Consider the following 14,485-nt stretch of genomic DNA (forward strand, 5'->3'; position numbering starts at 1 on the left):
CTGCTTGTCCTTCTGCCTCTGCCCCTCCCCTCTGCTTTCTCTCTCTCTCTCTCTCTCAAATAAATAAATAAAAGATCTTTTTTAAAAATCCACATATAATCTACCTATGCAGTTCAAGCCTGTGTTGTTCAAGGGTCAACTATAATTAAAACACTTTACCTGTAAGATTTAACTAGTTACATTTTTAGGCACCTAATGATATAGACTCAAAATAAATAAAATAAAACAAAACAAACAAAAAAGCTGACAGAAATATCAAGAGAAATAGACAAATCCACAATTAGAGATGATGGCTGCAATAGTATTCCCCATTTCACATGCTCTTAAAATGTGACTTTGACCCTTCCTTTCATCCGGAGGTAGGCTCTAAGTCCCTTCCACGTAAAATTGCATGGGACTGTTTCAACTAATAATGTACAGATGAAATGATGCTATGTGACCTTTGAGGCTAAGTCATAAAAAGCAAGGTCGTTTTGCCCTGCTTGCTGCAACACCTGCCCTTGAAGAATTCAGTATTGTGTAACCATTTTGACTCCCCAGAGCCTGCCATTTTGTAAGGAAGCCCAAACTAGCCTACATGAGTAACCACATAGAGAAGCCTGAGATAATAGCGAGAGAAAGATTTGTGACCAGCTCCCAGCTGTACCAACCAGAACACCCATCATTGTTTCCACTCTGCTATTGTCTGTCAGAAACCATACAGAAGCCCTAAGCCAGAACTACCCAGTTGAGACTGTCTCTAATACCTTAACCACAGAAACTGTGAGAAATAATACAACGATTACTGTTTTGAGTCACTACGTTCTGCAGCATAAGATAATTGGGACAGGGGTGCCTGGGTGGTACAGTCAGTTAAGTGTCCAACACTTGGTTTCGGCTCAGGTCATGATCTCAAGGTCGAGTTCAAGCCCTGAACTGGGCTCTGCACTCAGCACTGAGGCTGCATGAGATTCTCTCTCCCTCTCCATATGCCCCTCCCCCTGCAAATAATCTTTAAAAAAAAAAAAAAAGATAACTGGAACAGGCATATGAGGTATCTACAAAAAACCTACAGCAAACAACATACTTAATGGTGAAATGTTAAAAGCTTTCCCTTTGAGATCAAAGATGTCAGTATTACCATTTCTATCAAAAATTGCACTGAGGGTCCTATGCTATAGAATAAGGCACGTAAAAGAAATAAAAGTTAGAATGTTGGAAAGAATGAAGCAAAACTGTCATTTTTTGCAGATGACCTGACAGTGAATGTAGAAAAATCTAAAGGAAACCAGAAATAAATTATGATTAATATTCTATAATTTTGCAGATACAAAAACAATATATAAATGTAATAGAAAAATATGTCCCTCTAATTTTCCAAAAAATATATTTTTTAAAGATATATGCAAGAACAAAAATAAAGAAAAAGGAAGAAGTACCTTGGAATAAACTAACAGAAATGTTAGAACTCTACAGAGAAAATGATAAAATTTTACTGCAGGCAATTAAAGAAGGTATATGTATACTTTGTTCATGGATTGAAAGATTCAATACTTTAAAAATATCAATTTGTCCCAAATTGACTTATAACTTCAATGAAATCCCAATTAAAATCACAAAAGGTTATTTTTCTGAAACTTGACAAGCTGCCTCCAATATCCATATAGAAATGTGAAGGATCAAGAACAAGAAGGAAAGATTTGCTCTAGTTGATAGCAAAACTTTCCACAAAGCTATAGTAATTAAGACTGTGTGGTAATGGTGCAGAAAACACAAATAGACAAATTAAAAGACATGGAGAACACAGAAATAACATATGTGAATAATAGTGCCATGACAGGAGCGGCACAATATTAAAGATATACTTTTCAATTAAGTCTGTGACAAGTGAGTGCTCATTTGGGAAAAAAAATGAAATTGGGCCATTATCTCACACCATCCACAAAAATTAACTGCAAGCAGATTAAAAACCTAATTCTGAAAAACTATATATACCTTTTATCTAGAAAAATATTATCATAACCCCAAAGTGAGGAAGGATTTCCTAAAGAAGAATAGTGATTAATCATAAAGGAAAAGGCTGATAAAATTTAACTATCTTTAGGGGGCGCCTGGGTGGCTCAGTTGTTAAGTGTCTGCCTTCGGTTCAGGTCATGATCCCAGGGTCCTGGGATTGAGCCCCTCATCGTGTTCCCTTCTCCACGGAAGCCTGCTTCTCCCTCTCCCACTCCCCCTGCTTGTGTTCCCTCTCTTGCTGTGTCTCTCTCTGTCAAATAAATAAATAAAATCTTTAAAAAAAAAATTTAACTATCTTTAAATTAGGATTCCTGCTCATGATAGGAAATACATGATAAAGAAATACATGATAAACACATGGGATAAAGAAAATAAAAAGATATGCCCCAGAGGTAGAAAATGTATTTGTAATACTGCATATAACTAACAAGAGGATTATCATTAATTCATTTTTTTAACTCCTATACAGATCAGTAAGAAAAAGACATCAACCCAATAGAAAAATGGGCAAAAGTCTTGAACAAGTACTTCACAAAAGAGGATATCCAAAATGGGCATTTAAAAAACCCTCATTAATCACCAAGAAAATGCAAATAAAGGCCAAGAAGTCATTATACGCCCACCAGATTAGCACAATTTAAAATGACTGACATATTGACACACAGTAATTAAAATAGCAAAAAGTGAAAAAAATAAATAAAATGACTGACATATCAAGGATTGGCCAGAATGCAGAGCAACAGGGACTTTCATGCACTTTCGTCAGGAGGGTGAACTGGTACAACCAGCTTGGAGAACATTTTGACATTATTTACTCAAGTTGCAGATATGCATAGGATAGGAGTCAACCATTCCACTTCTCTTTACTTTTAAGATTTTATTTATTTGACATAGAGAGACAGGGAGAGAGGGAACACAAGCAGGGGGAGCTGGAGAGGGAGAAACAGGCTCCCCGCTGAGCAGGGAGCCCAACATGGGGCTCAATCCTAGGACCCCGGGATCATGACCTGAGCCGAAGGCAGACGTTCAACAACTGCACCACCCAGGCACCCTCACCATTCCACTTCTTGATATACCTCCCAGAGAAACTCATGCCACAAGTGCCATTTTTAGATTAAATTGTGTCCCCTTAAAATTCGTATCTTGAAGCCCTAACCCCCATGTGACTATATTTGGAGATAAGGCTTTTAAGAGGTAATTAAAGTTAAATGAGGTCATAAGGGTGGTGCTCAATCCAATAGGACTGATGTCCTTCTAAGAAGGAGACACCAGGAGTGTGCACATACAAAGTAAAGGCCACATCAGGACACAGCAAGATGGCAGCTGTCCACACACCAGGGAATGAACTTTCACCAGAAACCAACCCTGCTGACACCTTGATCTTGGACTTTTTTGCCTCCAGAACTGTGAGAAAACTCATTCCTGTTGTTTAAGCCCTACCCCCCCAACCCCAGTCTGTGGTATTTTGTTATGGGAACCCTAACTGACTAATACATGTGCACTGAGATCCAACCCTAAGTATGTTCAGAACAGTATTCTCTTTCCAGAACATTCAAAAATAGCAAAACTAATTCATGCAAAACATAATTGAAGAATGCATATTAGAATAATTACAAGGAAAGCAAGAAGAAAAAGTATTATTACAAAAGTCAGAATAGTGGGTAAGGAGATTCTGTGACCCATCTCATGACCAAGGTAATGATTGCATAGGTTAGTATTCATTCAACTATACATTCATGTATGATGCCTTTTTCCCTACATATTAGATCATATTCCACAATTTTAAAATTTTTAAAATGTTTAAAAACTATAGTATATCATAAACTAAGTATAAGCAAACCCAACGATATTCTGATTTTTCCTATTATGATTGGGTTAATAGCTTTCATTGTACTTCAGTATTTTGTTTTTCTCTTTTTGTGAATGTCCCTGATTATTGATGCTGTACACATGTGCTTAGTCAGCCTAATGAATAATCTAGTGGTAGATGCCAGCATCTTTCCAGGCCTCGAGACATGGTAGAGAAAAAGCCGTCTGAGGTCCTCACCCTCAAGGAACTGACAGTCTGATTTAACTTCCTTAAATCCAAACACGTCCTCATAATCCAATTAATACCACCTGTTGTATAGGATTGCTCTAAGAACTAAATGCCTGGCATAAAACATCTGTTTATTGAAACCAGCAACTGTTCACAAAAGGTAGTTCTGTTCCACATTCCCAAGAAGGAAAGGCAGGTTTTATGTTTCTAGTTCCACCACAGAAAAACCCGTATACTTCTATGGATATCAAATTGTATTCTCCCTTCCACTCACAGCTTTTATTGATCCAAGCTAAAAATGAAAACTTAAAACAAGATCAGAAGAGTAGGGCCTAAAAGCCAAATCCGGCCCATCTTTTGTCTAGGTAAATAAAGTTTTATTAGCACACAATCACAGCAATTCATTTATATATCATAATACAGTGGCAGAGCTGAATAGTTCCAACAGAGATCTGGCCCACAAAGCCTAAATATTTACTTAAACATTTAAAAATTTAAAAAAAAAAAAAAAAAAAAAAAGCTAAAAAAAGCTTACCAATTCCTGGTAGGGCTTTTTTTTTTTTTTTTTTTTTAAAGATTTTATTTATTTATTTGACAGAGAGAGACATAGCGAGAGAGGGAACACAAGCAGGGGGAGAAGGAGGGGAGAAGCAGGCTTCCCTGTGGAGCAGGGAGCCCGATGTGGGGCTCGATCCCAGGACCCCGGGATCACGACCTGAGCCGAAAGCAGACGCTTAACGACTGAGCCACCCAGGTGCCCCTCCTGGTAGGGCTTTACTGTTTCAGAAGACATAAAGCATTTATTTAATGTCAATTGCTAAGCACACACTTTTACTATTATTACATTATTTTAATGAACAACTGAATGAATAATATAATATCTCTATTAAAAAGTCTCTACCCAGTGTAAGCAGGAAGCACAGTGTGTGTGGAAACTGACATGTATTCTTAGATCAATTTACAATTCTATAGCATTTTCACATCTTCCATCAAAGCTATATGTACTTTTCATCACATACCTTCACAGGAATTTTCTTGTCAAAATCAGGGAAGTGAATTCTTTTATTTAGTTTGGATACATACAGTATCATTATGGTAGCTGCCATCTAAAAAAAAAAGGGGGGAGAGGGAGAAACTTCAGCAAAACATCTGGAAAGACTGAGGTACAAAGTCATCAGAAGAAAACACATTCATCAAAAAGAAAATATTATCCAAAAAATCCATTTTCTAGGTTCTAAATAATAACTATTTCTTAGAATATTAAAATTGTTTTTCTTGCCAATGTATAAATTCCATCAGAATCATAAGCAAAAAGTATAAGATCAAATAGACTCACACATATACATATTATCTCAAGGGGCTCAAGGAACAGTGACAGAGGGGAAAAAAGAAATGGTGTCCCCAAAACTGGCCAGAGTGACCAGTCAGCGAGGCCACTCCTTGATTCTGGACCATACTTCCTGTGTACTGAGCATATGGTCACCTTCCCGCATAGAGACTGGGGGTACTGTGAGGGGGCAAACTCCACATACAAACACACTTTCTGTAACGTCCAATATTCCTATAATACAGAAGACAAATTAAGAGAAAAACAGTTTTAAAGATTATTTTCTAATTATTTATATATTTGACAGAGAGAGAGATACAGCGAGAGAGGAAACACAAGCAGGGGGAGTGGGAGAGGGAGAAGCAGGCTTCCCGCCGAGCAGGGAGCCTGATGCGGGGCTCGATCCCAGGACCCTGGGACCATGACCTGAGCCGAAGGCAGATGCTTAAGGACTGAGCCGCCCAGGGCCCCCGAGAAAAACAGTTTTAAAAGGGATTTATTTTTCTCCTCAATCTAGCCAGTCCTGCAAAAATGTCTCATTTGAACCCTATTAATCTGGAGTACATCAAGTGTGTTAGAAATACTCCAGATTATTATTATGAAATAAAAAATCTTAATATCATCTTCTTATGCAAATTTTAGAACTTACTCAATTTTCTCCATATTATGATGCAAAAATTTAAGAACTCCTTCAACATGATTATCATCCTAAACCTTGAGCCTAATGAGCAAATGTAATACTTAATGATAGATTAATATAACAGGAGCCCATCTTGAATTATAATTATAGTTTATATTTATAACTTACTTTGTAATTCTTACAGAAATATCCTAACACTTACTTAAAATATTCTGCAACTCAGACTTTTTAAATTAGGTCTGCTTCTCTCTTCCCCCACAAATTGCATATCAGAAAGGCTTTACTTTGAGTACAAGCCAGTGAATTTATTTGCCTGGGGGATTACTAAGGGCACATGATCACATATTCACTGATCTTTTAAAGTACTCTTTTCTACCTATTTCACATTGAAACATTAAGATAATATATTTTTGACCTTAAGGAAATATATTATTTCTTATTATTTTTTTCCCTAAAATGATGTTGCAAAGAGTGCCTTATCAGCAAAACATTTAACCAGAATAATGTTTAATCATATAAATGACATCCTTTCCAAGATTCACAATTAAAAATTAAGTTAACAGATACAACTGTCCTAATTTTACATTTTTCTCCCTATAAATTAAAGCAAAAACAAAACAAAACAAAACAAAAAAAAGGTGTCTTTGGTGCCTGTTCCCACTTGCCTACTAGAAATCACCAGCATATGATCAAGAGAGTAAACAAGCCATGAATTAATATTAATGGGAAATTTCAGAAGCAGACAAATGGAGTTAGTCTGAAAGCTTATCCAACCTCGTCTTTATTTTTTTTTTTTAAAGATTTTATTTATTTATTTGACAGAGAGAGACACAGCGAGAGAGGGAACACAAGCAGGGGGAGTGGGAGAGAGAGAAGCAGGCTTCTCGCTGAGCAGAGAGCCCGATGCGGGGCTCGATCCCAGGACCCTGGCATCATGACCTGAGCCGAAGTTAGACACTTAACGACTGAGCCACCCAGGCACTCCCAACCTTGTCTTTATACTTGAGAACAAAAAAATCACAAACTGCAGGAAGCAAAATGCAAACCTGTTTAGCTAGGCCCATAGAGAGTTTTGTAAAAATTGGCATGTGTTGCCAGCATTTAGAAATTTGATGTAAAAATTCAAAACCCCTGCTTCTCTTGAAGCACCTCCAGAGTTTTGATAAGAAGGGTGTAGTGAACCCAATCTCATCTCCCCAGCCCTTTTCCTCTCGGCACAGTGGCTTAAACTGAGTACCAACTGCACACTTCAACTGGGGCAACTGTGCTCCTGGTCCCACCCCAGCCTCCAACACATTCATTTGTTGCCCACCAGGCCTTGGAGGCTGTCAGTCTTCGAGCCCCTTGTTTTAGGGTAAATTCAATTAAGGAAGTTGAAACAAGTAGTTGTTTTTTTTTTCCTCCAAAGACAACTATTCCTAAATTATAGAAAGACATAAGATGTGTGTCAATATTTCATGCTGTTTCACCAAAAGTACCATGATCCTCTGGTCCTCTGCCCGCTGAATAAATTTGTAAACCATGGTCTTAAACAAAAGCACTTAAAATTTCATCATGTATGATGACAGCTAATTAAGCAGTTAATTTTTCTTTTTCACTTACCTGTCCAATTCCAAGAAAAATCGGTGATGGGAATCTGTTTAAAAACACAGAATAACAAACAATTTTAACAACTGATAAAAGTTTGCAGACAGTCTATAATACATAATGTCAGGAGTTATTAAAAAATCTTAGACCAACCATGGTCCTAGGGTCCTAGGATTGAGCCCTGCATCAGGCTCCCTGCTCAGCGGGGAGTCTGCTTCTCCCTCTCCCTCTAGCCCTTCCCCCCAACTCATGCTCTCTCTCCCTCTCTCTCAAATAAATAAATAAAATCTTTAAATAATAATAATAATATACCCAGGAACGAATCTAATAAAAGACTAATTAAAGATTATAATTGATGAGGAAAAAAAACCTTGTCATTCTTGCCTATATGTTAATATATAATCTTTTGAGCTTTTATAAGATGTAAAAACAATATATAACCCTGTAAAAACCATTCATTACCCGGAGCTCTTTCTTCCCTGTGAAGAGCATGTTTCCCCAGGCAGCTATCCTAACTTGGGCTCGAATAAAACTCTCTTTCTTACTTTTAGAGATTCTAAAAGGTTTGTTCATTTTGCATTGACACAATGGATGAGAACAGAGATGAGGACAGATACACACATATATGACAAAGATGACAGTGCAGGGGCGCCTGGGTGGCTCAGTCGTTAGGTGTCTGCCTTCGGCTCGGGTCATGATCCCAGGGTCCTGGGATCGAGTCCCACATCGGGCTCCCTGCTCCGCGGGAAGCCTGCTTCTCCCTCCCTCACTCCCCCTGCTTGTGTTCCCTCTCTTGCTGTGTCTCTCTCTGTCAAATAAATAAATAAAATCTTTAAAAAAAAAAAAAGATGACAGTGCAGATCAGGGAGGGAAAGACGGTCTTTCAACAAATGGCACCAGGCAATGTAGATCCACACTCCTGACCCCTACTTCATACCATATTTAACAAGGCAGCACATACACCCGGCTCACTGCCCAAACCTACACTGGCTCCCAGTCATTCTCTCAGGCTACTAAAATGGAGGGAAATACCCCCCCACACACACACACACCCGAGCCCTCAATCTGTATGTCAGAGGGAAACGCACCTATTTCAGCGAGGGCAAGAAGAGAATAAAGAATGGACTTAGCTTATCAAAGAAAACAGAAGGAATACTCCTGGACAGCACCACCAGAAGAATAAAATTAATTAGTTGTGCCACCCAGACACCACCTTCTGGACTGAGCATTCATTCCCCAGTTGCCCAAGAGCATCCTCAGCTGAAGAAAGCTGCCTTGCCCATCGCAAACACCCTCCCTGTGAGCAACCTGCATTCTTATCTCCGGTGAGTGCAAAGGTGTAAAGGCCAGGGCCCCCACCCCAATTTGGGAGAAGTCTGGTGGGCCACCCCAGCTCCAGAGCCCCTGGGATCAGGCTTTGTTGTGCTCGCAGTACAGCCAAACCCTACCTCCCTCACTCCACCCTGGGAGTGGATCCTAACAGCTCCCCCCACTATACTTCCTCCGCATCTCCGAGTCTGCTTGCCAGAGAATATAACCAGTCACATCAAACGAAACCACAAGACAGCAACATAAACAAACAGTAAAACAACAAGAAAAGGCTTAACGGAGGACAGACAAAGAGACCAGATGAGAGGAAAATATAATACATGGAGAGAAGGAGTTCAATAAAGAGAGAAAATGATTCAAAGATAAAAAGCATATTTGTTGACATGAGGAAAATAAATAGACTGAATCTTCAGATCTAAAAGCACACTGTTAAAGAATGTTCGACATAAGTAAACCAGTAGCCATGAAATCCATAAAAAAAACTACCTGACAATGGAATCTACCAATTAGGTGTCAAATCAAAACAATGAATTTAGGAATGGAGACATTGTGGTAAAAGGGCTGTTGCTGATTACTATATCCATTCAAATACAGAACAGATGCAAACAGCTGTGGGATTCTAATTACACAACAGGATGCTACATTATAAAACAAGATAAGGAGGGGAGGAGAGACAGGAAGAAGCATGCAAGTATCTTCACCCTTCATAGCAGGGAGGCCTTACACTGTAATGTGTTTACAATTGAAACGTGTTTACAAGATAAACATGATGAGATCAACTATTTTTTAAAAGATTTTATTTATGAGAGAGAGAGAGGGAGAGAGCATGAGCAGAGGGAGAGAGATAGGCAGAGCCCCCGTTGAGTGGGAAGCCATGCGAAGCTCCACCCCAGGACCCTGTAATCATGACCCAAGCTGAAGGCAGACGCTTAATCGCTTAATCGCTTAATCGAATGAGCCACCCAGGTGCCCTGATGAGATCAACTTCTTAATGTTTTTCATGACCTCTTCATCTTAGAGGGATCTTTTAAGAAATACTAACACTTATAGTAAAGAAATCAATATTTGAAATTCAGTTAAAACTAAACTTCATACATATGTGCAACTTGCAATTCCCACCTTCAAATGCAGCCAGCATGACAAACAGTGGGACAGCCCCGGATACTATACAATATGAGTTCACAGGGTCAGCTAGGCAGCAGCTTTGCCAAAAAGATTTAATCTGAATGTTATCAAGCTCTTAGATATAAATTTCAGTTGGGAAATAAGCTAAGCAAGCCTGCAAAACATAAATCAGACAATCCATAATGTGGGACATTTTATAAAATACCTGGCCCAGGCTTTTCAAAAAGTCAGTATCATGGGGAAGAAATAGGATGAGGAGCTTTTCTCGATTAAAATAAACTATAAAGGCATAACTCTATGCATTTCATGAAGCCTGGTTGGATCTTGATTTAAATGTTTAAAACAACCATAAAAATATCTTGGGACAACTGGGATGGTATTAGATTACTTTAAGAAATCATTAAAGTTTGTTAAAAGCAAAAATGATACTATGCAGGAGACTATCCCTATTTCAGGAGAGACATGTTAAAATATTTTGGAGTGCAGTATCATGATGTTTGCAATTTACTTTCAATGGTTTCTGGTGGGGGCGGGAAGCAAATATAATAAAATGTTCATTATTCAGTGATGTGTATATGGGTATTCATTGTACTCTGCCTTCCATTTTTCTGTATGCTTGAAACTTTTCACCATGAAAAGTGCTGGGGGTGGGGAACACCTAGGTGATACTTAAAAAACTAATTAATTAAATTAAAGCCCCTCTTTCCAGTGTCCACAATAGCCAAAATATGGAAAGAGCCCAGATGTCCATCGACAGATGAACGGATAAAGATGTGGCATATATATATGATCTTGGGGCCACTCTGCACACAGCGGGGAGTCTGCTTGAGATTCTTTCCTTCTGCCCCTCCCCCTGCTCACACACACACTTGAGTGCTCTCTCTCAAATAAATAAATCTTTTTTAAAAAGTAAATCTATACATCTTTATAGTATTTCTTAAAATCTCACCTTAATATTTTTCTTTTGTTTGAATTCTTTGTAATGATCATGACAGAATGACTTTTCTTGGAAAAAAAAAAGAGAGAGAGAGAGGCACCTAGCTAGCTCAGTCAGTGGATGTGACTCTTGATCTCAGGGTCGTGAGTTAAAGCCCCATATTCGGCACAGAGTTTACTTTAAAAAAAATTTTTTTAATAGATATTTCAAGATACTGATTCTAGGTAGTGGGAATATAGATAATTATTATTGTCTTCTTTGTACATTTCTGTATTTAAATAACCTCCAATTTTTTAACTGAATTCTTGTACGAGTGAATGTGAGGAAGTGAAGACTATGAAGACTTCTGAAGAGTCAGACTCTGAAAGGAACAGAGCAATAAGGGTCCATGAGGGATCAAGTATGGGTTATTTTCCCTTGAGATCCTAGGGTCCTAGGATTGAGCCCTGCAATGTTGAAAAACCTGAACATGTTTTCAAGGGCTGAAGGTTGCTGAAGCAGAATAGAGGAGGAGATTGAAGAAGCTGGAGGAGCAGAGCTGCAGAAGAGGAGAGCTGGACCTCCCACGGGGACAAAAGGCTCCCTACATCCTAGCAGCAAGGGCAAGGTGGGGGCCTCTTTGACGGTTTCTACTTTCTCAATAGTATCAGAGATGGGGAGTGGAGGGTAGGGGTGTGGGAGGGTTCAGGAGGAAGGAGAAAGTGGGAAGGAGTCGCTCTGAGATGAGGAAAGCAAGCCCCCAGAAGAAACTAGTAGGTAGGAAGGAGAGCCAGTTGAGCTTTGTGATCATCATTTTAGTCAACCCAGTCAGCTCAGAAGTGGGTTTCCTCCCACGACAGTCTGCGCTGCTCCATGTGAAGGGGGGAGGCAGGTGGTAGGCTGTGCCGGACAAGTGCCAGCCCCAGTGGGCCTGGGAAAGGACTTGCAGGGTTGGATGTGCAAACACGAGCTGGAGGCGGTGTGGGGCGTGGACACCTGGCAGGTCAGGCCGAGCACATGGCCCTGGGAATGACTGCAGGAAGTGGGGCCACACCGGGTAAGCGGGTTCCTCGGTGGATCCTGAAGTCCCCAAGGTTGACACCAGTCCAGGTGGAAAGGAAGACCGGGACTCTTTGATATGTGAGTGACAGGAGCTCCAGAACCACCGCAGAGGACCATAAGGAGTGGTAAGTCTGGACAGTGGGGAGGCAAGAGGACCCACCCCCACCTCCTGGCCAGACCCAGGGTGAGACCAAGGTCCAGCTGCATCCAGGGGCCAAGGGAGCAGTGTCTTCAGGAGAGAGCAGGTGTTCATCAGATTAAGAGAAAATTATGAGTTGTTTTTGTTTTTAATATGGATTTTCTAGTTCCCACCACTGGAGACTCAATTCAATAGCTTTTATAAAAACCTCTCCAAGTAATTCACATTTCCGGGCAGGTTTGGAAACCACTCTGTTAAATGATCCCCAAAGTCCTGGAGGATGCATAAAGAAGCAGATTTACAGCAAATGCTTGTTGAACTAAATACAACTAAGCTCTATATTTTTATTAAGCACTGTTAGTAAATTCTTGCATGTCATAGAGAACAGTATATTACAATGGCAACCAAAAAGCCCACTCCAGACCACCTGCACAACCTTCATGAATCTGATTCCAAAGACCTACTGGTGTAACCAACTGGCCACAGATTCTTGGATGACCTTCCTTTTCCCTCTCACCTTAACAGGGTCTGAGAGTTCACATCCTTTAAAGACCTCTCTGTCCAATCAGATAAATCTAGCATTTACAATGAACCAGAGAAGTCTAACAAAGAACAAAGACCACCCATCGGTCTTGTACCCCAAACAGAAACAATCTGTTCAAAATGGAAGAGAAAAAAACATCCTTTGAGCTACATTCCCATGACCCTGTGGATTAGGTAATTATTGAAATGTCCTTCCTTCTGTTCTACAACACAACATTCTATCTTCAAATAGCTAATGTTTGGATCAGATTTCTAAGGTTTATTGTTGCAACGAAATTAACCCAACCCTCTTCCCCTCAAAAATGTGCTCCTAAAGCATTTTGAGATTAGAGAACGAACAATGTTATTTGAACAGGCTTCTCCGACTGTATATTACGTTACAGAAATGTGAAATGTTTACTTCTAAGGATTGAAAGAGTTTTGTCTTGCAGAGACAAAAACTCCATTTCCTCCTTCAATCACGGAACTCAAAATTTTAAAGATGGAAAGACTAGAGCATGAGACAGATGTCTCATACAATAATAATTCTTCCCGGTTGGATACTGCCCTTCATCTTCGAAGCACTTAACCAGTGTTTACTGGTCCCTGCTTCCAACAAGAAGACACATGTTTTTGGAGGCAGTGAACTGCCATGGCCAGAGAGCACACAGCTCATTCAAGTGCAGAAAATCAAGACTGACCTTCAAACTTCATCCAACGTAACTGTCAACCACTCCCAAACAAGCCTTTTAATACCATTCTCTTGTTTCTTATCACAGATGGTTTAAGTTTTCTTTTTCTTTCATTAGTTTGCATTGTATGTGTTAAATGATACAGGTTTAGGTATATGTTCATTCTAATTTCTTTGAGGCAGCATTTGTGTTTTCCATGGACACCACAAGCATGCTTGCACCACACCGGTAGAGACCTTGTAGGTCTGCAGGATCACCAAAAAATATCCCAAATCTCTCTCTTCCTCCGTATCTGCTGCTACCCCTCACCCCAGTCCCAAGCCATCTCAGAATTATCTAGAAAACAGCAATTGCTTCCTAGCTCCTCTCCCTGATTCCAATGCCATCAGTTCTCCAACCACCCGCCAGCCAAAGAAATCTTCTTAATGCCACAAATTATGTCATGTCACTCCTCATGCTGAAACCTTCTAAGGGACTCCCAAATGCATTTCGACTAAAATCAAAACGATTTATCATGGTTTCCCTGCTTCCGCCCTGGTCCCCCAATATCTGCTCTCAACACAGCAGCCGAAGGGATTTGGTTCATGTTACTCCTCTGCTCAGCGCCTTCTAGTGGCTCCTACCTCCCTCAGAGCCTCCACGGTGGCTTCAAAGGCCCTACACGATCTAGCAATCCATACCCTGGGACCTCATCCAGTACCATTCCCACCAAACACCTTTCTCTTCCATGTTTGCAATGTTCTTCCCTCATTTCCCTCGCCTCACTCATCTCTTGGCTCAAATGTCACCTCCTCAGTGAAGCTTCACTGATCACCGGAGATGGCAAACTCTTTCCCATGCCCACACTCCCTAACTCCCTTTCCTGCCTTACTTTTTTCTCCTGACCACACAACTGCATCTGACATAATGTAAATTCTACCAGTTTATCTACTGATTGACTAGAAAGTTCCATGTAAGCTCTAGGAGGGTGGATATTTGCTCCATGACATTTGGGATTTTGATCTGCTTCATTCACTCCTATATCCCAAGTGCCTAGAACAGTGCCTGGCACACAAAAGGTGCTTAATAAATATTACTGAATGAAGGAAGGATCTGATCCTGCCTTCCCTGCCT

General features: G+C 40.0%; 1 protein-coding gene across 2 annotated transcripts in view; it reads right to left on the reverse strand.

The window, feature by feature from the left end:
* SLC35D2 (solute carrier family 35 member D2) overlaps positions 1-14,485 on the reverse strand; it is a 50,914-nt gene that overhangs the window by 34,632 nt on the left and 1,797 nt on the right. Inside the window, exons 2-3 of one of the 2 annotated variants that reach the window (XM_035024458.1) lie at positions 7,603-7,636; positions 5,053-5,139 (exon numbers count right to left, since the gene is read on the reverse strand). In XM_035024458.1, the coding sequence (XP_034880349.1) occupies positions 5,053-5,139; positions 7,603-7,636 (121 nt within the window). The remainder of the gene's footprint in view (positions 1-5,052; positions 5,140-7,602; positions 7,637-14,485) is intronic. The other variant, XM_035024459.1, reaches the window with a different exon arrangement.

The sequence above is a fragment of the Mirounga leonina genome, unplaced genomic scaffold (genome assembly GCF_011800145.1).
Source record: "Mirounga leonina isolate KUSES-001 unplaced genomic scaffold, KU_Mleo_1.0 Mir_179, whole genome shotgun sequence".
NCBI lineage: Eukaryota > Metazoa > Chordata > Mammalia > Carnivora > Phocidae > Mirounga > Mirounga leonina.